At 38.2% G+C, this 22,378-nt stretch overlaps 2 protein-coding genes across 3 annotated transcripts in view; one reads left to right on the top strand and one right to left on the bottom strand.

Annotated features, from left to right (window-relative positions):
- ALOX5 (arachidonate 5-lipoxygenase) overlaps positions 1-9,701 on the top strand; it is a 195,086-nt gene extending 185,385 nt beyond the window's left edge. The window contains exons 13-14 of one of the 2 annotated variants that reach the window (XM_039326022.1): positions 4,302-4,472; positions 9,262-9,701. In XM_039326022.1, the coding sequence (XP_039181956.1) occupies positions 4,302-4,472; positions 9,262-9,441 (351 nt within the window). In that variant the 3' untranslated portion in view covers positions 9,442-9,701. Of the gene's footprint in view, positions 1-4,301; positions 4,473-9,261 lie in introns of those variants that run through there. The other variant, XR_005554610.1, reaches the window with a different exon arrangement.
- PCDH1 (protocadherin 1) overlaps positions 3,028-22,378 on the bottom strand; it is a 347,254-nt gene continuing 327,903 nt past the window's right edge. Inside the window, exons 7-8 of the mRNA XM_039326008.1 lie at positions 7,840-7,893; positions 3,028-4,356 (exon numbers count right to left, since the gene is read on the bottom strand). Coding sequence (XP_039181942.1) covers positions 7,862-7,893 — 32 coding nt within the window. The 3' untranslated portion in view covers positions 3,028-4,356; positions 7,840-7,861. The remainder of the gene's footprint in view (positions 4,357-7,839; positions 7,894-22,378) is intronic.

Genomic DNA, 22,378 nt, shown 5'->3' with positions numbered 1-22,378 from the left:
GGAGAGGCACCTTCACTTTTGTAACTTTCACTTTTCCCCCCAAGCATTCACCCTCAGCCTCCTCCCAGGGTTCATGGCAGACTGTTACTGAACATTAGACATGAGATGGCAGTTCTGACATTTACATTCAGTGGTTCTGAAATTACATTTGCCAGCTCCTTCAAAACCTTGGGATGAAAACTCATCCAGGGTGAATAGGTATTCCCTTATTAATGCCTTGCCTATTTTTTCTTGTATACCTGTTCTGTCTCTTTCAGTGCTGCTTTTGATCGATAGCATTTTGGTTCTTTCTTTTGCATAAAAACAGATGCAAAGTAGGAATTTAGTTCTGCTTTCTTCCTGCTATTTGTCACTGTCATTTGCTCCCATTAGTTGGACCTGTCATTTCCTTGACTTTCCTTACATTGTTCCTTACATAATGAAAGGAATTAGTTTTAATTCATTCTGGGCCTTAACTTTTCTGACTCTCTCCTTGAGCTTTGGGCTGTTTATTGGTATTCTTAATTACGTGTCCCTCTTTCCATTTTTTATATTTGACCTTTTTGTCCCTCAACTTCTCAAAGAGCTCTTTATGCAACCATGCTGGTCCCATCTGCAGTCTCTTTTTTCTCTCTGTGTGGCATTGTTTTTTCTTGGGCCTTCATTATCTCATTTTTCAGGGTTTCTCAGGCATCTTGAACTGTTTTTCCTTTTAGGATATCCATCTATGGAATCCTTCCTCTTAGCTTGTTGAAGTCAACTCTCATAAAACCTAAAACACTAGTTTGACTTGACTCAGTTACTTGTGGTTGCATTTTGGTGAATCCAAGTATGTTATGGTTGTTCTTCCCCAAATTTCCTATAACTTGTAATCCCTCAACCATTTCCTGTCTGAGATGGTATAAGTTCTCCTGCTGGAGCAGGGGGCTGGATTAGAAGACCTCCAAGGTTCTATTCTATTCTATTCTATTCTATTCTATTCTACTCTACTCTACTCTACTCTACTCTACTCTACTCTACTCTATACTCTATTCCTGACCTCCTAGTTCCCTTCTCTGCTTTTTGTATGACAAAATTGTCAGATAAGCACATCAAGAACCTATTTGATCTCCCACTCACTGCAGAGTTTGTTTCCCAGGTGATGTCAGGATAGTTAAAGCCCCCCATTACTACAGTGTTGGGTTTCTTGCATACCTTAGCTAATTGATTAGCAAAGAGTTGATCTATTTTCTCTGCTTGGTTAGGTGGCCTATAGTACACACCTGTAGCAAAGTCATTGCTTTTTCCTCTAATATTTACCAAAATACTTTCAAGAAGGCTTTCATCCCTAGTATTCTGTATTTCTCTGGACGTGTACTGTAGTAATTATTTATATACAACACAACCCCGCCTTCTCTTTTATTGGGTCGGTTCCTTTTCAACAATATGTATCCTATCTAGCTGTGTGTTCCAGGCATGGGTTCTATCCCACCAAGTTTCAGTAATAGTTACAATTTCATACTTGCCTCCCCTATACTAAAATTTCAAGCTCTCGCTGTTTGTTCCTCATACTATGAGCATTGGTACGACCACAATTGAGCCCAAAATTGATGTTGCTAAGCGAGACATTTGTAAAATTAGTTTTGCCTCATTTTACGACCTTTCTTTTCACAGTTGTTAAGTGAATCACTGCAGTTTTAAATTAATAACACGATTATTAAGTGAATCTGGTTTCCCCATTGACTTTGCTTGTCAGATGGCTACAAAGGTGATCACATAATGCTGGGACACTACAACTGTCATAAATATGAGTCAGTTGCTGAGCATCTTAATTTAGATTACGTACCATGGGGATGCTGCAATGGTCGTAAGTTGTGAAAAATGGTCATTAAGTCACTTTTTTCAGCAATGTTATAAACTAAACTAACTGTTATAAGTCAATGTATATACAGACAATATATAGAGACATTTGAGACCTTTATAGTTGTCTTAGTTTTGCTGTTTATCTCCTAATTTGTACTTCTTGCATACCTCAGCTCTTTAGCTGAGATGTGCTAATCTAATCTGAGGCCCTATTTTATCTTCATGAGGTGCAATCCACAGATTCCTATTTCTATTGTCTCTTCCTCTTCTTTCTCATTTTTCTTTTATTACTTGCATCTTCCCCAAATTCTCTACTTTCCTCCCCAACATGTCTAACAGCTTTCCTTGCTTCTTGCAAATTTGTTTCCAAAGTGATTAATGGGTAAGTTGCCTCCACTCGCCCAATATAGGATTACTCAGGGCACTGTAGCTATGTAACCCATAGTTCACCTTTCATCCCTCTTATTAGGAGGCTTTGTTCTAGCTATGTACTGGTACTATAAATAGAAATGGTAGAATTCTAAAGGGACCTCTTTCTCCTGCAGATCCCCAATGGCTTTAAAACGTAATGGGTGCTATTCATTATGTCCTGCACCATGTTTTGGAGCCGGTCACTTAGATTGGGGGAATTAGGTTTTTATTGGTAAGTGTACCATTTGGTGCAGATCCGCTCAATCCCTTGGTCAGACAAATTGTACTGGAAGCTGAGCTGATGTAGCCTATATGTCCTTTGAGTGGGGTGGGGCTCAAGGCCCCAAGATGTGTAACTATCTGTTTCAGCTCTCTCCCCTTAAAGGGGTATGAGTGACTATTTCCCATTGCTAGTTTTGGACATTTCTGTGCCATTTTGTTCTGTTTTCCTCTACTGCAGAGAGGAACAAGCCACCTCTTTCTAAATACTTTATTTTGTAAGAGTACATGGACATAATCTACCAGATTCAAAATAGTTTTGTCTAGTTATTTTTTTAAACACATTTTATTAGTTTTTTAATTTCTTAAGAAAAAGTACTCAAGACCCACCATGGTGTTTGGGTGGTCAAACATTCAAAAGTAAAGACATATATAAACAGCTCAGCACAATATATTTCGCTATCCCCTCTCTATTTCCCTTGAATAACATAATACATTTAAAATATTCCATTTCTATTTTAAATTTCTATAACTGCTCAACCTGTTTTATAACTTTATCAGTTTACAATTACCATAGTTTAGCTTTAAAACAACAAATTATCAATTCTAATTCTTAATCTCTCACATCCCTCATTTTATCACCAATCTCATTTGTTTCTTCTTTCACAACACAGTAAATATCCTAATAGCAATAACGTATTAATGAACCCTATACATATAAAATCCCACAATCAATCCATCTCTTTAAAATAACAAAATAATACTAAACCTTAATTCATTCAAGTTCATTAAACAGAATTCAAATTTTCTCCAATTACTTATCATGCCTTATCACGTCTTTGTTGTCATACAAAAAGGTCATCTTACTAATTTAAAACACTCCATCGATTATTGAAACCATCCAATCTAAATAGTCATCATTTTTTCAATTCCAATACAAAATGATTTTCATCAAATTGAGTCTATTATTCAGTACATGAATACACAGATCCAGTACATTCTTAATCTGTTTAAAATATCTATCAGCCTTGATCCTTAAAACAGTCCGTAAATCCAGTGTTGTCTTTTATTCCATTACACCATTTTAAATTTCTCTTTTCAATCTAATTCTGGCTTTTTTCCTATGCCAGATAGGTTTCCATAAAGATGCTTCCATTTCAGCCAGTAGATCTATTTTTGTTGCTTGCAGTAAGCTTTGAAAGAATAAGAGTCCCATCCTCTGTGTCAGGTGTCTGTTTCTCTCCTCCTTAAAATATCGTTGCTTTGTAGTTTCAAATCTCAGTCTTTGCTTCTTCTGTTCCTCAAAGTTACAAATGAGAGATTTGTAAGGTATGATGAGTTCATCTTTTATCTCTGTTAATTCCTCTTATGGAAGCCACCTCTTTCTGAGCTACTTTTCTCCACAGCACAGCACTTCCCTAAAAATGCCAAGTGGAAGTTAATAAGCTCAGCTTTGTGGTTTTAATCAGATTAGAACCCTGCTGCCTGAAACTAACCACGTTTTAATCAGGTTCATAGTGAAGCTATTTGATGTATTCAATGCTGTCATGTTCATCAGGATAGTAATTGTGAATAGTCATTAAACAAGGACTTTCTGTATAAAGTTTTCTACTTTTGTAATAGTGTAAAATATGAGGAGATAGATGCAGGAATGCCTCACAATTATTTCTGTGTAAATAGAAGTATTTTCCATTCACATAAAAATTCTTGACTATCTTTGTTTAAGGTCACTTAATTCAATAGACAGATTCCATGCCTTTTTGCAATATTATTGTTCTATTATTTCTTCATTTAATTTCTTAATAATGCCTAATATTTTATCTCACTAGCTGTTGTCTTTAATTTTCCAGTATGATTGGTGCTCCTGGATTCCAAATGCTCCTCCAACTATGCGCGGCCCGCCACCTATAGAAAAGGGGAAAACCACCATTGACTATATCATCAAGAGTTTACCTGATAGGGGACGGTCTTGTTGGCATCTTGGTGCTGTTTGGGCTTTGAGTCAATTTCAGGAAAATGAAGTGAGAATTGTTATAAATTTTTAAATTTATAACATAAAAGTAAAATCCAGACTCCACATTCTTCATGGAAATCTGTGTTTTAGTACACTAGAGGGAAGTATTGTGTACATGGACCTCAAGGAAAGCCTTTAATAAAATGCTAAAAAATATTCATAAAAGTAAAATAAGGGCTAGATGATACTACTGTTATATGGACTTAACAGTTGGCTGAATGCACACACCTAAATAATTATGTAAATAACTCTACTTCATCTTGGAAGGAAGTTTCAAGTGAAGTTCCATAGGACTTCACTTGGAACTTCCTTCCAAGAAATTTCACAACTTCACAGGCTATTGCTCAACATTTTTATCAATTATTTGAATGAAGCAGTACAGGGGCATTTCTAAAATCTTCAAGAAGCACAAAATTGGGGTAACTAATACTTTAGTTGGAAAGATCTAGACCAACTTGAACTGAAAGTTGAAATGAATAGGACGGAATTTAATAGGTCATATAAAGTTCTGCATCTGAAATGGAAAAACCTAACGCCCAAATATAGGATGGGGGAGGACCCAAAACAATAGGTTAAAATTATAATGACTTGGCCTAAAATTATAAGGAAGGAGGTTCAGGCTACACTTCAGTTGGAATATGCTTGTCAGCTGGTAAAATAGACTGTCAAAAAGTGCCTAAGACAATTCATCAGGGCCAAATGATCATGCCCATTTCACTCCAGCTTTTCCAGCTCAGCTGACCCACTGTGGGCCTTTGTCCATAGCTGACCTTCCACTGGTGAAATACTGCTGCCATTATTATTAACGCCGCTTCTCCAACACTGCCTAGTCACAGCTGATGCACTGTAACACAAATCTGCACAGCCGATTCCCCCCATGGGACAATTAAATGCACCTCTGATGCTTCTGGCACACTTCTGGTGCATGCCTTCTGATGAGAGGGATGGGGCTTTGGAAGCAGCAGGGCTGGAAAGCAGGGGTGGTGTGGCTTTGGCAACAGCCAGCAACATTTGGCTGTTCAGGGGGAAGGTGCAGGTGTGGTTAAAAAAAGAAAAAATAATAACTGATCTTTCTTCTCTTGTGTGTGTGTTTATTGAGAAGAAAGTTAATAAAAATGGGTTACTTATACAGCTGATTGAAGAATTGCTAAGCCTTCTTTACAAGTACATTTGAACAAGAACCAAACTAAGATCTAAGATGAAATTGACCATGTTGTGTAAAACTAAGAGTTCTGGAGGATTTTCTGTCTTTGTGTTTGTATGTGTATTAAAGTCTTTGTGTGTCCTTGAGGTGAAAGAATAGTGAAATACTGCATGGAAATTGATGAAACTTTTATGAAGCTGTCAAATGTCTTTTATCACCAGAGACAAGATTTTAAATTTTGTTAGGAAAATGTTAAAATAAGCTTTAAAAAAATACATTCACCATGCTTTGCCTGGTCAGCAAAACAGAGCAAAGAGAGCCATGTTCCCTTTTCTCTCTCCCTGTGCCTTTAATAACAGCCCAAGATCCATCAGGAGGGAATCTTCTAAACTCATTTAAAAGGAACATTTTTATTTTGGATTTTATGTATTGTGGGTGGAAATTGTCTGTCTGTAAATCATGAGATATTCTTATCTGCAAATGTCTATTTATTTCTGTCCTCAAATCTGTGCATATTTCCCAATGATATATTTAAGCCTTGGACTTTCCAAATTCTGCCTGCATGTTATCCACCCCACCCCACTCCACGTCTCTGTCTCTCCTCATCTACTTGATTGCTCTACTACAGATTTCTGTTGAGCTAATCTGTCTCTCTAAGTCATTCTGTTTTTTCTTTTCTTCCTTTAGTATACTTGTCAGACCCCAAAACCCCTCGCCTATTTTCTTTTGCCTTCTATTCTTTTGGGGCCTGCCATTCTGTTGGGGGAAGGGGTGCATGGGGGAATATGTTGGTAATTTTCGCTTTCCTCTTTCTTTGTCTGGCCTCCTTTTGAGTATGGAATGCAGGTCTCTTTATCTAGGAGTCAGTTGCAAGGAAAGGAAAGCTGGAGAAGACCTTGAGATGCGAGCCTATCGAGCCTACCGTACCAGTCAGCCGGCCATCGAGCCACCTGTGGATTGGCTGGAGTTCAAACGGACATTATGACTTTGGTGGGAGGGGGCATATTGCTTTTCTTCAGATCTCGCCTTACATTCCCTGCTATCACTAGTCCCTAATAAAAGTTCCTTTTGAGACAATGCCTGTTTCAAGAGTTCTGCTTTCTTGGATGATTAGCTGAGGTGGGTCCTGACAATACCTCCATACCTTCTGTAAAAGGTGCTGATCCTAATCAATTGTATCCTAAGCAGTTGGGAGTAAGGCCGAGGCATTTCTTTCAATGTGTATTGTACACTTGCTTATTTTCACTTGTTGATTATAGATCAGGATTCAAAGGCTTGGGGAAGTGACGGAAAGGGCTGCAGATGTGCCCCCCTTTCTTTCCAAGCATCCCTGTAGGTTGAATTCTGGAATGTGAAGCCTGGACCTCACTGTTGCCCAGCTGGGATCATATTCTCCTGATATTCTGGGGTTTTTTAGGCAATTTCTTAAATCTTTTGTAGCCTTTATTAAGGTCCAGGTGCCTCTCTTGATATTTTTCTTTTGATATCTGTCCTGCAAATTCTAAAGATTTCCATTTTTTTTCCCTTTCCCTCAAGAAATAGGAGAAGAGTTCTGTTTTGGGAAATCTTGTGAATAATTTACTCAAAATATGTTTTCCGACTATAGTTTGTTTGGCAATGTTTCAAAAAAACAGCTAGGGATTAAATTCTTGGTTGATTTAGGTTGTTGAAAAAACTGCAGATCCAAATATTGAGTAATATTTTTGCTTAATGCAACTTAGGATCTAATAAAGCATGTGCATTTGGAACTCCCTGCTACTATAAAAGGTGACAAGTTATTGCTAAATATGAGTACTAAATTTGTTGTTCTTTCCTTTGTTGTTCTTTCCTTGGAACCAAGGGAAAGAAGGCAGTTTTTTTTTCAAGGGAGACAGTTTGGTCTAGTGGTTAAGACACTAAATTAGAAAATAAAGGAAGTTAGCAAGTCCTGCCTTAGCTATGAAAACTAACTAAAGGCCTGGTTATCCTCTCTCAGTCTTAGGAAGGAGGCACTAACTAGCCACTTCCGAAAGTATTTGTATTGTATTATTAATTTGTATTAATAATTTTTCCTGCCAAACTTGGAAGAGTTGCTTCCTACTCCAAGTGATTGTAGTAAATGAACCAAATTTTAAGTTCCTTTTCAGACTAAAAGTGCAGAACTTACCCCACAGCTGCTGCAGTTAGGAAAGAGCAGTTATTTCTCTAAAAAGACTAAGCTCTCTATGTGTATGGGGGGGGGAAGACTTACCTTTTGCATTTGTTGATTAGGATTAGCACCTTTCACAGAAGGCATGGAGATATACTAAAGGAAGAAAAAAATAGGGAATGACTTAGAGATACAGACTAGCTCAACAGAAATCTGTAAAGCAATCAAGTAAGAGATGAGAAGAGACAAAGAGGTGGAGTTGGAGGGGTGGAAGTGGGCTGTTCCTAAAGGCACAGGGAAAGAAAAGGGAATATGAGTCTCTTTGCCCTGTTTTGCTGGCAAGGAAAACCAGGGTGAAGACATTTTTTATGGCTTATTTTAACATTTTCCTAACAGAATTTAAAATCTTGTCTCTGGTGATAAAAGACATTTGACAGCAGCATAAAAGTTTCATCAATTTGTTTCTGTTTCCTTCCATATAAATTTATTTACATTGTAAATTAGAGCAGAAATTGAGAGGGGGGGAAATAGTATAGTGGAACAAAATCAAAATAATGCAATACTTCCAGTATTCCATTGGTTCTGACAGGTGGTGATGACAGTGATGGTTAAACATTTGAGACATTTTATTATTACAGTCGATCACAGTAGGCATTACTTTTTTGGTTTTTACAGTATGGTTACATTGTTGCCAATATCAGAAATACAAAAACACTATTGTCTCATCAAATTAATATGCATACACTGAATTGATTCAGAAACATTGTATTTGTTTTGTTAAATTTGGGGGGATTACCCAACTAGCAGATAAACTCTTATATCCAAAGATGTACCATAGTTTCTCAATAGAGACCCCTACTCTTGAGAACAGTCTTTCCCCTGCGGTCTGGCAGATCTCTTTCTGGCCATCTAAAAAGCCTTCAAGACCTGGCCTTTTTTGTTCATAAGCATTGTAGTAGTGAGGTTGGATACCTGTAAAGTTGCATAAGATGGGTAGCTATATAAATAGAAAGGAGTGAGCGAAACAATGAAATAGAAACAAGAAAATTTCAACAATACCATTCAGAAAATTAATTTGATTTGGAGATTGGATCAAATTATCTCTTAATTAAATCTCTGAATTAAAATTTGGCACAACACTATAGAACATATAAAAGGTTAAATGTACTAAAGCAGGGGTGTCAAACTTGCAACGTCACATTATGTGTCACAACGTATCGTGACTTTTTTGCCATTGCTGGCAATGAGATGGGTGCAGTTTTGCTATGATGCATCTGGCCCGCGGGCCAGCAGTTTAACCTCCCTGTACTAAAGTAATGACAGTAAGAGCAACCAGCTTCAGTACTGATAACAATGACATTGAACTAGTAGATAGTTTTTGTGTTTTGGATTCAGTCACCTACATCAAAGGATCCAGCAACTGCTATCTGTTGATATATTCTTTGGTATACTCTGATCATAACATTTGTAAAACCTTGTTAACTTTTTCCAACATATTGCATTTTTTTGGTCTTCTCCATTCAGGTGTTTCTGGGAATATATCCAGATGAACACTTCATAGAGAAGCCAGTGAAAGAGGCCATGAGGAAATTCCGCAAGAATCTTGATGGAATTGCAAGTTACATTGCTGAACGTAACAGGAACAAAAAACTTCCCTATTATTATCTTTCCCCAGATCAAATTCCTAATAGTGTGGCTGTCTGATTTTTAAAAAATTAAGAGTTGGTGTACCTAGCCAAATGCAAAATTATCTATAGCATAAAAAAATTATAACCATTTGTATGCTTCAGCAGAAGATTGGACTAGAAGACCCATCCAACCCTATTATTCTATGTTCCGCAATAACAGATAATTTTTACTTGTTTGTTTAAGAAAGTACTTAAAAAATAAAAACTTGCTACTATGCTATTATCTTAAGTAAGATAAAGTACCATAATGGCTAAGTATTGCTGATTAGAAAAAAATTGAAAATACTCTGATTTGTAAATGCCATACAGTGCAAATATAAGTTACTGTGACCTTCAAATGTTTCTAAACTACCCAGCAAGTCTAACTCAGCATGATCAGTGGGAAAAATACCAAGAGCATATTTCAAGGGCACAGTTCTCACACTTTCACCAAGAATAATTTCCATTTTGTTTATTGCAGATTTGAAAACCAGTAATGATATGCATTAACATCAATAAAATGTATAAGCTTCTGTCATCAATAATGTGAAAAAGATGCTAAAACAATGGTATTCTATAAAGAACAGACAGAATTTGATCAGATACCGTTAAAAACAGATGAAAAGTTGATTAAGAAACTCTATAAATTTCTGTTAAACTTAAAGATGGAGGAAGAACAAGTAAAAGAAACAATGATAACATGGGCAAAGAACTCTGGATATAATATAGAATTAGAAGACTGGGAAAAGTTATGGGAAAGAAATGTTAAATTAACTAAAGCAGTGGCATATATAGAAAACTTATATAAAATGTTTTACAGATGGCATATGACACCAGTGAGATTAGCAAAAATGTTTTAAAATACTTCAAACAACTGTTGGAAATGCAAACAAAGACTAGGTACTTATTATCATATCTGGTGGACATGCCCTAAAACAAAAAGATTTTGGGTTAAAATACATTTATGGTTAGAGAAAATGACTAAAAAACAAATAGACTTTAAGCCAGAATTATTTTTGTTAGGAATAATAGGAGCAAATTATGAGAAAGATTGCATATATTTAATTCTACATGTACTCTGCAGCAAGAATTGCATTTGCCCAACACTGGAAAAATGAAAATTTACCAGCTGAAGAAGTACTAATTAAGAAAATTTTAGAGTGTGCAGAAATGGATAGATTGACTTTAAAGATAAAAGAAAGAAGACTCAGTGTATTTTAGAACATGGGATAATTTCTATCAATGGCTAGAAAAAAAAGTTAGAGAGAATGGAATGTGATATGTAACTTTGAATATATACTAGTAAGAAGACTATTGAGCGATTAATGATAATTAATGATAATTAACCATTATCTATTAATGTTTGTTAAACACATGAACCCAGACATTATGCTGTTTGCTAAATATTGAGAATGTCATTTGGAAAAACCCCAACCCTAACCCAAATCCCATCCCCAACCCCGACCCCACCTTATTCCTAACCCTATAAAAACTAATACAATTTATACAAAAAAAATAATGTATCTTTTTTTTAAAAAATTAAAGGGTACTAGTTTTTAATGCAGCATACTTTTGTCACATTCAAGAACTCATTTCTGAATTACCATTATCTGTTAGGTAATTATTACATATCTATTTTCTACAGTCTATACCCTCCACGGAGGTCTGGTGGGGGTGACTGGTGCTGGTGATAGGAACTCATGGCAGCGGTAGGCAAAGCATATGTGGGCAGTTGCCCTCATGATTGTGGCCTCCTTGGATGCCTGGGTAGGGCAACTCCAGTGCTGGGGCAGGGGTTGACAGTAGCAACAGGCAGGGCATTCTTGTGCAATTGCCCATAAGATAATGGCCTCTGTGTCACCTAGGGAGGTTGACTCCCTGGCTAGGGCAGGGGTCACAGCATTGGCACCTGGGACATGTGTGGGCAATCATCGGCAGGATGATGGCCTCTGTGCAAGCCTGGTGAAAACAACTACAGCGCTGGGACAGGAACTCACAGCAGAGGCAGGTGGAGTGTGCACAGGCAAGTGCCCACAGAACTGTGGCCTCTGTTGAGGCCTGGGAGGGATCAGTTATGTGCTGGAGCAGGGGCTTGCAGCAGCAGCAGGCAGCTCTTACACTGGCATTGTCTGAAGGATTGCAGCCTCATAGTGGCCTGGGGGTAAGTGACTCCAGTGCTGGGGCAGGGGATCACAACAGTGGTAGACAGGGCATGCACAGGTAATTGCCCGCAGAGTCATGTCCTCCATGGAGCCCTGGGATGGTGACTCTGGTGCTGGCAGCAGAGAATCATGGCAGAGGCAAGAGGGATGTGCACAGAGAATTGCCTGCAAAATGATGGGCTCCATGGATGCCTGAGAGGGTTATTCTGGCACTGGGGCAGTTGCTCGGGTATTGGAAGGTGGGAAGAAACAAGTGGGGCATCCATGAACATTTGCCTGAAGGATCGTGGCTTTCATAGAGCCCGGGGGGGGGCAACTCTGGTGCTGGGACAATGCAAGATGGGGTCATGGTAGATGTCTGGGGGAGGCGACTCCAGCACTAGGGTAGTGGCAGCCATGCAGTGCACAGCAACTGCCTGCAGGATTGTACCTTTTTTGATGCCTGGTGAAGGCAACTCAGGTGCTGGGGCAATTGCCTGCAGGACCATGGCCTCCATGGAAGTCTGGAAGGGGGTGACTCTGACAATGAGATAGGGCCTCGTAGGAACAGTGATTCCGGTGCTGGTGGCAGTGGCTTGGAGCAGCCACAGGTGAATGTCAACAAACAATTGGCCACAGGATCATGGCCTCCACTGAGGCCTTGGGGCATGCCTCCTACAATGGGACAGAGTCTCCAGCACTGGGGCAGGTGCTCATAGAAGTAGCAGGCAGGGTGTATATAGGCCTGGAATCTCATGGTTCTTACCCCATTCTCCTGCCATATAGAGGGTCGCCACTTATCAAGCCACACAGTGGTGGGATTCAAATATGTGAACAACCGGTTCTCTATGTGGATTCTGCTTCTGGAAGTCCATTCTGGGCCTGGGCAACAAAAAATTAGCCACCAGTTCTTCCAAAGTGGTGCAAACCGGCTGAATCCCACCACTGAAGCCACGGCAACCCCAAAATTATAGTCTCGGTCATTTTTGGAATTACCACAAAACAGATGATCTCCCAATGCTGCCCCATCTCTCTAGTCCAGTGGTTCTCAACCTGTGGGTCGGGACCCCATTTGGGATCGAACGACCATTTCATGGGGGTCGCCAAACAATGCAGTCCACCATTTTTTTCCCCTTTTCCTTAGCTGTGCTACTCCCTTTTATTCTATTGGCTTTTGAAAGCCAATAGAATAGACTCTCTTGAATAGAGAATAGAGTCTAATTCTATTGGCTTTCAAAAGCCAATAGGAATTGTCCAGGCTGTCTCTGCCCTGCTGAGCCCGCCAAAAGTCCCATTCTGCAAACGGTGCTGCACCAGTTTAGTCCTCGACTTATGACCGCTTGAGTAGTCCTCGACTTATGACCGGTTGGGGGTCGCGGCATTAAAAAGGTTGAGAACCACTGCTCTAGTCATACCAGTTCAGTTAGGTGCATTGCCAGGGACCCACCTGTGAGAAATGAAAATATTGGCTATTGTTTTTCTATGCAAGGTTTAGACCCAGGTGAACTAAATCAGGCCTCATGGGAAAGGTATTGAACCAAAGTATGTGCTATGCTCAGTTTTACAATCTGAAGGAGCTATTTGTAATCCCAATTGCAACTGTACTTTACTTAATATGATTTTGTTAAGCTTGCTTGTTTCAATTATATTTAGAAAATAAGGACTGGAACTGTGAGAAATGGGGAACTGAAAGTAACTGATGAGTGCGGGCTCTGATGTACACGGGTATGTGGAAAGTTATGATCAGCAGAAAGTCTGCAGAAAATGCAAGGTTGCTGACCATCTGTCTGTGATTTAAAATGAGTTAAAGTATAAAAGACTGAGTCTGGACGTGGTTCAGGGCCACTTGGCACTAGCCATCACTACTATGACTGCTAGTCCAAAGCTGGTTCTCATTGCAATGGGTATAAGTATTTATGTGATTGTTTTGTGTTCTAAATTTCAATAAATAAACATCTGATTCTTAAAGTGAGATGTTTGTAATGTGCTGTCTTGTGTCTTTTAATAGATTTTTTCCATGACCAATGACCCATCAGCCTGCTCAAACTTCATGGCTAGGGGCAATCGCTTGGCGCGGATTCCCAACTTAAGCACAGTTGGAAGGTTGATTAAGCATCATGTGCAACCCGAGTTTATTTCGATGTCTAGGTCTGCCTGAATCCCGGGTTTTTGTACTATAATTTTAGCAGGGATGTGAAAGGAGGAATGGCTCGACATGATCGGGTCATTCTCACCTTCATCGTCACTGTCATAGGGCACCGGTAATTGCAGGTATTCAACTGGAGTTCCATCTCTCCCCCATGGAGGGAGGAGACCTTGATGGCTTGATTTTGATGTGCCCAGTTTGACTTCTCCCAACCCTTTCATTGTGGCTTTTTCTGCTTAGAGGTGGTGGCATTGGTGCTGTGTGTCAGAGGAGCTGGTGCCAGACACTCAGCTGCTCAGTGCCCTTGCTGGCTGCACTGGTAGCACTTAATAGGGGCCCCAGCAGGTGCTCTGGGGGCGCTGGCCGTGAAAGTTGCTGCCAGACATTGTCTGAACTGACGTCTCTCCTGACTGCACCTCGGCTTTGATTCGATAGCACTGGGTTTCTTGTAGCGGCCCAATTCAATATCAAGAATCACTGCCATTCGATACCACTTGGGAAGCTGCTCGGGGATCCCCTAGTAAGGGCTTTTCAACCGGTGGTACGCGCATCACTGGTGGTACATTGGCACATGGCAAGTGATACATAGCCCTGCCCAGCCCAGCCAAGGGTAACCCTGTCTAATCCTTAGACTAACCCAAACTCAAACCCTAATCCTTAGACTAAACCAAAACTGAATCCAAACCCTAATGCTAATGCTAAACCTAACCGTAAACTATAACCCCCTAACCATAATCATAACAGTATCCCTGACATTTCCCTAATGCTAACCATAATTCTATTTGTAACAGAAACTCTAACCCTAACCTTAACCCTAATCATAACAGTATCCCGATTATTTCTCTAACGCTAACCATAATCCTATTCGTAACAGCAACCGTAACTGTAAACCTCACCATAACCATAAGCCTAACCCCTAGACTAACCTGAACCCTAACCCTAACATCACACTAATGCTTAAACTAATGACCCTGTCACACTAACTGGAACCCTAACTCCTTACTCCTACCCCTAGCCAACCCCTTATTCCTACCATAACCATAACCAAAACCTAACCAGAACTGTAATCCTAATCTGAACCTTAACCCTAACCCTAACCCAAATCCTAACCCTAACCCTAACATTCTACTTACCCCTCAAGCAAACAATAATCATAACCCATGCTGGACCTAACCCTTACTCTAACCATTACCCTCTCTCCCTAAACTTAGCTGTAACCACTAACCCCTAATCCCAACTAAATACAACCCTAACCATAACCCTATCAATCACCTTACCAGTCAACATAACTATAACCATCACCATAATGCTTAACCACTAACGCAAACCATAACCCTAACTCAAACCCTAACCCTAATATAATAGTATCCCCAACATTTTCCCTAATGCTAACCATAATCCTATTTGTAACAGTAATCCTAACCACAATAGTAACCGTAAGCCTAACCCTTAGATTAATCTGAACCCTAACCCTAATCATAATCCTAATGCTAATAATAAACCTAACCCTAACAGTAACACTATCCCTTGGACTAACCTGACCCCAAATCCTAATTCTAGCCCTTAACCCTAACCCTAACTCTAACCTTAACCTCATCCCTTACCCTAACCCTAAGACTAATCTGAACAATAACCCTAAATATAACCTTAAGCCAAACCTTCACCCTCACCCTGACCATAACTCGAAGCCTAATCCTAACCCAAACCGTAACTATAAACCTAACTTAACCTTACCCCTAACAGAGATGGTGGAGGCTACTCCAGTAGTGCAGCAGCAACCAACTCTCCAGAATGCTCAGACCCCATGACCGCCTAGAGAGAGGACTCCCCCAGAAGAACCAAAGCTGGTTCCATTGGGAGTCAAATTTGATGGGGATCCCCAGCAACTAGGCTTCTTTTTGGCTCATGTCCTCACCTTCATGCAAGTGTATGGGAAGTCTCTGCCCAATGATGCAGCCAAAATCTGAGTGTCACCCTAGCCCTGGAAGGAACCACCATCCAGTGGATGATGACCCTATACAACTGCAATGCTCCTGAGCTTCGGAACTTCAACCACTTCATGACCGCACTGAGATGCTGTTTTGAAGATCACCTAGCAGACCGGAAAGCTAGGGATCGCATCAAAACCATAAAGCAGGGGCGTCATCCGGTAGCTGAGTACATGGAGGATAAGGAAGAAGATTTGGGCACCATTATAGTAGAGCTGATAGCAGAGGCTCTACAAAGACATAAACAAGAAATATTGCCAGAAATAGATGAGGTATACCGAATCCACACAAATTATGCTAGAAAGAATAAACTACCACGTGAGATACACATAAGATTCACCAGAAAAAAAAGTTAGAGACCTAATATACAGGATTACAAGGGAAGATCCAATAATTTACAAAGGTATAGAAATTCAAGCACTAAAACAATTTCCAAGAAAAGTGAGGGAACAGAGAAGAGACTACAGATTTCTTAGTGCACATCTTATTAAAAAAAAACATTCCATTTGGATGGTTAATCCCTGAGGGGATGCTGATAACATGGCAGGAGAGAAGGGTTAAAATTGACAGCTTGGATAAGGCAAGAGAATTTTATGAACAATTAGAAGGGGAAGAAGAAGAGAACAGTAGTAAGGAAGAACTAGAATTAGAATCCAAAAGTCAGGAAGATCAGCAACTAGAATTAAAAGAGAGAGAGAAAGAGAGAGAAAGTAAGGAGGTAAGAAGACAAAGGAAAGAAAGAGGAATAGGTTCGAGAGCAAGACAAACCCAGAAGTAAAATAATGGATGGGAAGATTAGATTAGTATCAATCAATGTTAACAACCTAAATTCACTAGTTAAAAGAAAACAAATATTAACTAAATTAGTTAAACAAGGCGTAGACATAGTATGTTTACAAGAAGTACATATAAAGAAACTACACAGAAATTATTTGGAATTTCCGAAACTAGGAGAATTATATACATCACTAAGGGAACAAAAACAGAGAGGAATAGGAGTCTATATCAGAAAAGGAATTAGAGCCAATTTAAAATATCAAGATACAGATACTAGAATTACAAATGGAACAGAAATCATGGTTACTGGTGACAATTTATGCTCCAAATGAAAACCAAAAAGAATTTTATAAAGCTCTGCATGAAAAACTTATTGAAATTGGACAAAGAAATATTTGTATAATAGGAGATTATAATGCAATAGTGGATGTAAAAATGGACTATATTAGCAATATGAAAAATAAAAAGAAGCGAAAAACACTACCAAAAACATTTTTTGAGATGGCGCAGGAATTCAACTTATTTGACTCATGGAGGAAACAGAATCCTATGAAAAAGGAATATGCCTTTTTTTCAAATCCACACAAACCGTGGTCTAGGTTGGATATGGCATAGATGAATGGGGAAATAGGGCAAGGAGACAATAGAAATAATGCCAAACATACAGGCAGACCATAACTCCCTGAAAATAGTGTGGACAGGTCAGAAAAAAATAAAGAGAAGGTGGACACTTAATACCCAAATCTTAAAAGAAAGAGAATTCACTGCAAGGACTAAAAAAGGGATGGAATTATTTTTTAAAGAGAACACTAAACAATAAACATCACTACAAATTATACGGGATACCGCCAAAGCATATCTCAGAGGTATAGCAATAGCATATACAGCTAGGAAAAATAAGGTGAAAAGGCAGACACAAAATATATTTTTGGAAGAGATTAAAAAATTAGAATCCAAAATATAGCGGGAGCCACAAGATGAAAGGATTAAAGAGGAAATGACTCTGGCCAAACATAAATTAAATATAGTAGAACAAGAGGAATTGGCAAGAGAACTGAAAACAATCAAACAAATTTTTTTCGAACATGCAAACAAACCTGGGCGGTGGCTTGCCTATAAATTAAAAAAAGAAAAGGAAAAAAGATTTATTTAGGAACTATAGGAAAAAAATGGAGAAATGCAATATAAAATAGATGAAAAGAAAAAAAATAATTCAGAATTACTATGAGTCTCTATATAAAAAAGAGGAAACAGAGGAGAATATAAAACAATATTTAAAGGCCAATGGTCTCCCGGAATTAAAAGAAGGACAAAGAGAATTATTGAATAAAAAAATAACAGCAATGGAACTAAGAATGGCAGTACAAAAGCAAAAAAAATAATAAAGCTCCGGGGCCAGATGGTCTTCCTGGGGAAGACTTTGTATGAAGACCTGGAAATGATATTACTAGATGTATATAATGATGTATTGGAGAGAGCCAAATTACCAGACTCCGGGACAGATGCCAACATAACTCTTATTCCAAAAAAAGAAATGGATCCTAAACAAATAAAAAATTATAGAACAATGTCGCTGTAGAATTCGGGCTATAAAATTTTTACTACAATAATGGCAGAACGATTAAAAATAATATTAAATCAAACAATATATTCGGATCAAAATGGCTTTCTACCTACCAGTCAAATTAGGAACAATATGAGAACTGTGCTAAATGTCCTGGAATATTACGAAGCACACCCCGAAAAACAGGCTGCATTAGTATTTTTAGATGCTCAAAAGGCATTTGACAGTCTTAATTGGCAATTTATGTTCCAACAAATAGAAAACATGAAATTTGGGGAGAAGTTTGAACAAATGATAAAGTCAATATATAAAACACAAAAGGCTAGAGTAATAATAAATGGGAAAAATACAGAGAAGATAGAAATCAACAAAGGACTAAGACAGGGATGTCCAATGCCACCTCTACTTTTTATTCTAACATTAGAAGTGCTACTAACTCAAATCAGAAATAACAAAGAGATAAAAGGATTAAAGGTTAAAACAGAAGAATACAAGATACAGGCATTTGCAGATGACCTGGTGTTCTTTATAGAGGAACCATTAGAAAGAGGTAATATTTTAATGAATGAAATAGAAAAATATGGAATGGTGGCAGGACTAAAAATAAAGAAAAGACTAAAATATTAGTTAAAAATTTAACTGAAAAACAAAAAAGAGGATTAGAAGAAAATTTGGGATTGCAAATTGTAAAAAAGATTAAATATTTAGGAATTTGGCTCACCATAAGATGTTCCTCAATAAAAGAAGATAATTATAAAAAATTGATACTACAAATACAAAAAGATTTAGAGATTTGAGGGAAACTACAATTATCATTGTTAGGAAGGATTTCGGCGATTAAAATGAATGTTTTACCAAAATTATTATACCTCTTTCAAACAGTTCCAATAAAATTGGGGGATTTTTTTTTGATGAATTAAATAAAATGATTAATAAATTTATATGGTTAGGTAAAAAATCACGAATAAATGTTAAAGCATTACAGGATAGTAGAAGTAGAGGTGGCCTTGGGCTCCCCAAATGGGAAATCTACTACCAAGCAGCGGGATTTCTTTGGATCAGTGACTGGATAAATTTAGAAAATAAAAGGATCTTAACAATTGAAGGTCATGATCTACAGGCTGGATGGGAGAAAGATAAGAAAACTCATATATATTTCTTCCAACATCAGATAAGGGATGCATTAATTTGGATATGGGAAAAAGTCAAAAAAAAAAAAAAATACTACACGAAAATTCCAGTTTGGATCTCATCAATGGAGGCGATGATTCACCCAAACACATTAGACAAAACAAAGATGATAAGGTAAAGAACTATTAGACAACCAAGGGAAGCTAAGATCAAGAGATGAATTAAAAGAACGGAATAACTATTGATTGGTGGCCATATACACAGATAAAATCAAAATATAATAAAGATATAGAAGAGTATGGGATAAATTGGACATCATAACAATTGGATAAAATATTGACAAATAAGGGAGAATTTTTTTTAACAAAAACCTATAAACTCCTATTAGAAATTGAATTGGAAGAAGAAATAGTAAAGGGCCCAATGATTGCCCATTTTCAGGGCTTGCCATACTATTGGGGGAGGGTGCTTGGATGGGGACTATTATTTGCTTTGCTCTGCTCTGTACGAGATGCCCTCCTTCTAGGTGAGAGGAATGTGACCTGAACACATCTCCAGACAATGGAACCTGGGACCTTTGGGAAACAAAACCGAGAAAGACCTTGAGATGGGCGCTAAATCTCCAGCTTCACATAACACTGTGGAGCCTGTGGATTGACTGGATTTCAATTGGACTGTTGGACATTGGGGGAGGAGTTTTGAATTGCCTTTTTGATGTAATCCTTTCCACACCAACTCATTAGACCTTGCTTTGCTCTCTTGCCATCACTAATGCTCAATAAAAGTTTCCTTTTGAGACAATGCCTGTTTCCAGAGTTCTGCTTTCTTGGGAGATCTAGTTGAGGCAGGTCTTTACACCAAACCCTAAACATACCCTATCCACCACCCTACCAGTCAACATAATAGTAACTTTAACCATAAGGCCTAACCACTAACGCAAACCCTAACCCTAATCATAACAATATCCTTAACATTTACCTAACGCTAACCATAATATTCATAACAGCAACCCTAACCTTAAACCTAACTGTAACTGTAAGCCTAACCCTTAGTCTAACCTGAACACTAAATGTAACCTCACACTAACAAGCTAATAACCTGTCATGCTAACTCTAACGCTAACCCCTTACCCTAGCATTCCCCAACCCCTTATTCCTACCCCTAATCATAACCATAACTATAACCAAAACCTAACCAGAACTGTAACAATAATCTGAGCCCTAACACTAACCCTAACCCTAACCCTAACACTCTACTTACCCCTCAAGCAAACAATAACCATAACCCTAATGCTGGACCTAACACTAACTCTAACCTTTACTCTCTCTCCCTAAGTTTAACCTCAACCACTAACCCCAATCCCAACTGAAAATACAATCCTAACCATAACCCTATCAATCACCCTACCAGTCAACATAAGTATAACTGTCACCATAAACCTTAACCATTAACACAAACTGTCAGAATCCAATTATATTTCATTTCTATCTACCTACTCTGATATAAAACCAATTCTTACTCTCTTCTGGATTCTGTCATACTACGGAAGGGGAGGAGGGTAAGCATGGGGGTTTTATGACTCTCACTTCCTTCATTAACTACAAAGTGACCAGGTGTTTATTCTCTTCAAGAGGACTAACCATAACAATGCGGCCATCATCTTTCATCCCACTTCCTCTGAAGTTCTCCCCTTTGCCGGCAGTGAGGGAAAGGGGGGGGGAATGCAATACCTGGAATCTGGAAAAAGAGAAAATGAGTGATGGAGTGGACTGACGGATTGAATCGCCCAGAAGAACTGTGGGGTGGGGCTGCTTGGGAACACTTTAAAACATTGAATGGTGGGAGAGGATTCCCCAGATCCTGTCTAGCATGCCTGCAATCAGTTTCTCTTAATAAAGATTCCTGTTGGAAGAGACATTCCAGTAGTTCTGTCTTCTTAAGATGTAAAATTGAGGTGGGTCCTTACACAAACCGTAACCCTAACTCAGTGATGGCGAATCTTTTAGAAACTGAGTGCCCAAACTGCAACCCAAAACCCACTTAGGCATTGTCGAGTGCTGCGTAAGTGTGGCCCATTGGGTGGGCGTGGCTAATTGGGTGGGTGTGGCCCATTGGGTGGGCGTGGCAGACTGGGTAATAGCAGACTGGTAACAGCAGACTGGGTGGTATGAAAAAGTTCAATCAATCAATTCCAACTTTGCAAGATCTTTTTTTTCCCGCCAGAAGTTGAAATTGACTGATTGAAACTTTTTTTTTTTTTGGGCACACAGTGGCAGAGGCCTAAAGCAAAAAGGTTTTATAAAACCCAGTTGAAGGCCTGGGCCTGCTTAGAGAAGATGAGAATTTGTTAAAACAAATAAAAGATCAAAGACGAACTCACATCAAGAGAATTTATGGGGTGTTAGTAGAATTGGATTCAGAAGTAGAATTAGTCAAAGAATGTATGATTAAATGGGCACAAAATTTTGGTGAACCAGTTCTACTAGATACCTGGGAAATTATTTGGGTGAGGAATGTCAAATTTACACAAGCCCAAAACTTAAGGGAGAATTTTTACAAAATGTTTTATAGATGGCACCTTGATCCACAAAAAATGTCTCGCATGTATCCTGACTTACAGCCTAAATGTTGGAGATGTGGATGTTTGGATGCTACTTACTATCATATCTGGTGGTCGTGTAAAAATATAAAAGCCTTTTGGATTAAGATATGGTGGAATATTCAAAGAATTTTTAGAAGGAGGGTAAAATTTACCCCACAATTGTTCTTGTTAGGTATTGTTATTGATTGTGATACTAAAGAGACCACATTGATGTTAAATTTAATTACAGTCGCAAGGTTGTTAGTAGGGCAATGTTGGAAAAAGGAATCTTTGCCTACTTTGCAAGAGTGGTTTTTTAAAGTTTCTTATTTGGCGGAAATGGCAAAGATTTCGGCTTTTTTGAAGGATCAATCGCAAGAGAAGTATTTTGCGGTATGGAAAAAATGGATAGATTTTATACAATATAAGTTGGATATAAAAAAATATTATTTAGTTTTTCAATAACTTATATTTAAAATTTAAAATATTTTATAGACTTTATTCTTTTTTTATTTTTTATTTTTATTTTATTTTATTTTATCTTTTTTCTTTTTTCTTTTTCTTTATTCTTTTTCCTTTTAAGTATTTTTCTTTTGGTATTTATGTTTTTTTTATATATATATTATTGTTAATTATCTTATAATTT

The sequence above is a fragment of the Crotalus tigris genome, unplaced genomic scaffold (assembly GCF_016545835.1).
Source record: "Crotalus tigris isolate CLP2741 ecotype Arizona unplaced genomic scaffold, ASM1654583v1 scf7180000024339.11422700, whole genome shotgun sequence".
Classification (NCBI taxonomy): domain Eukaryota; kingdom Metazoa; phylum Chordata; class Lepidosauria; order Squamata; family Viperidae; genus Crotalus; species Crotalus tigris.
This window is presented reverse-complemented; position numbering and strand designations above follow the sequence as displayed.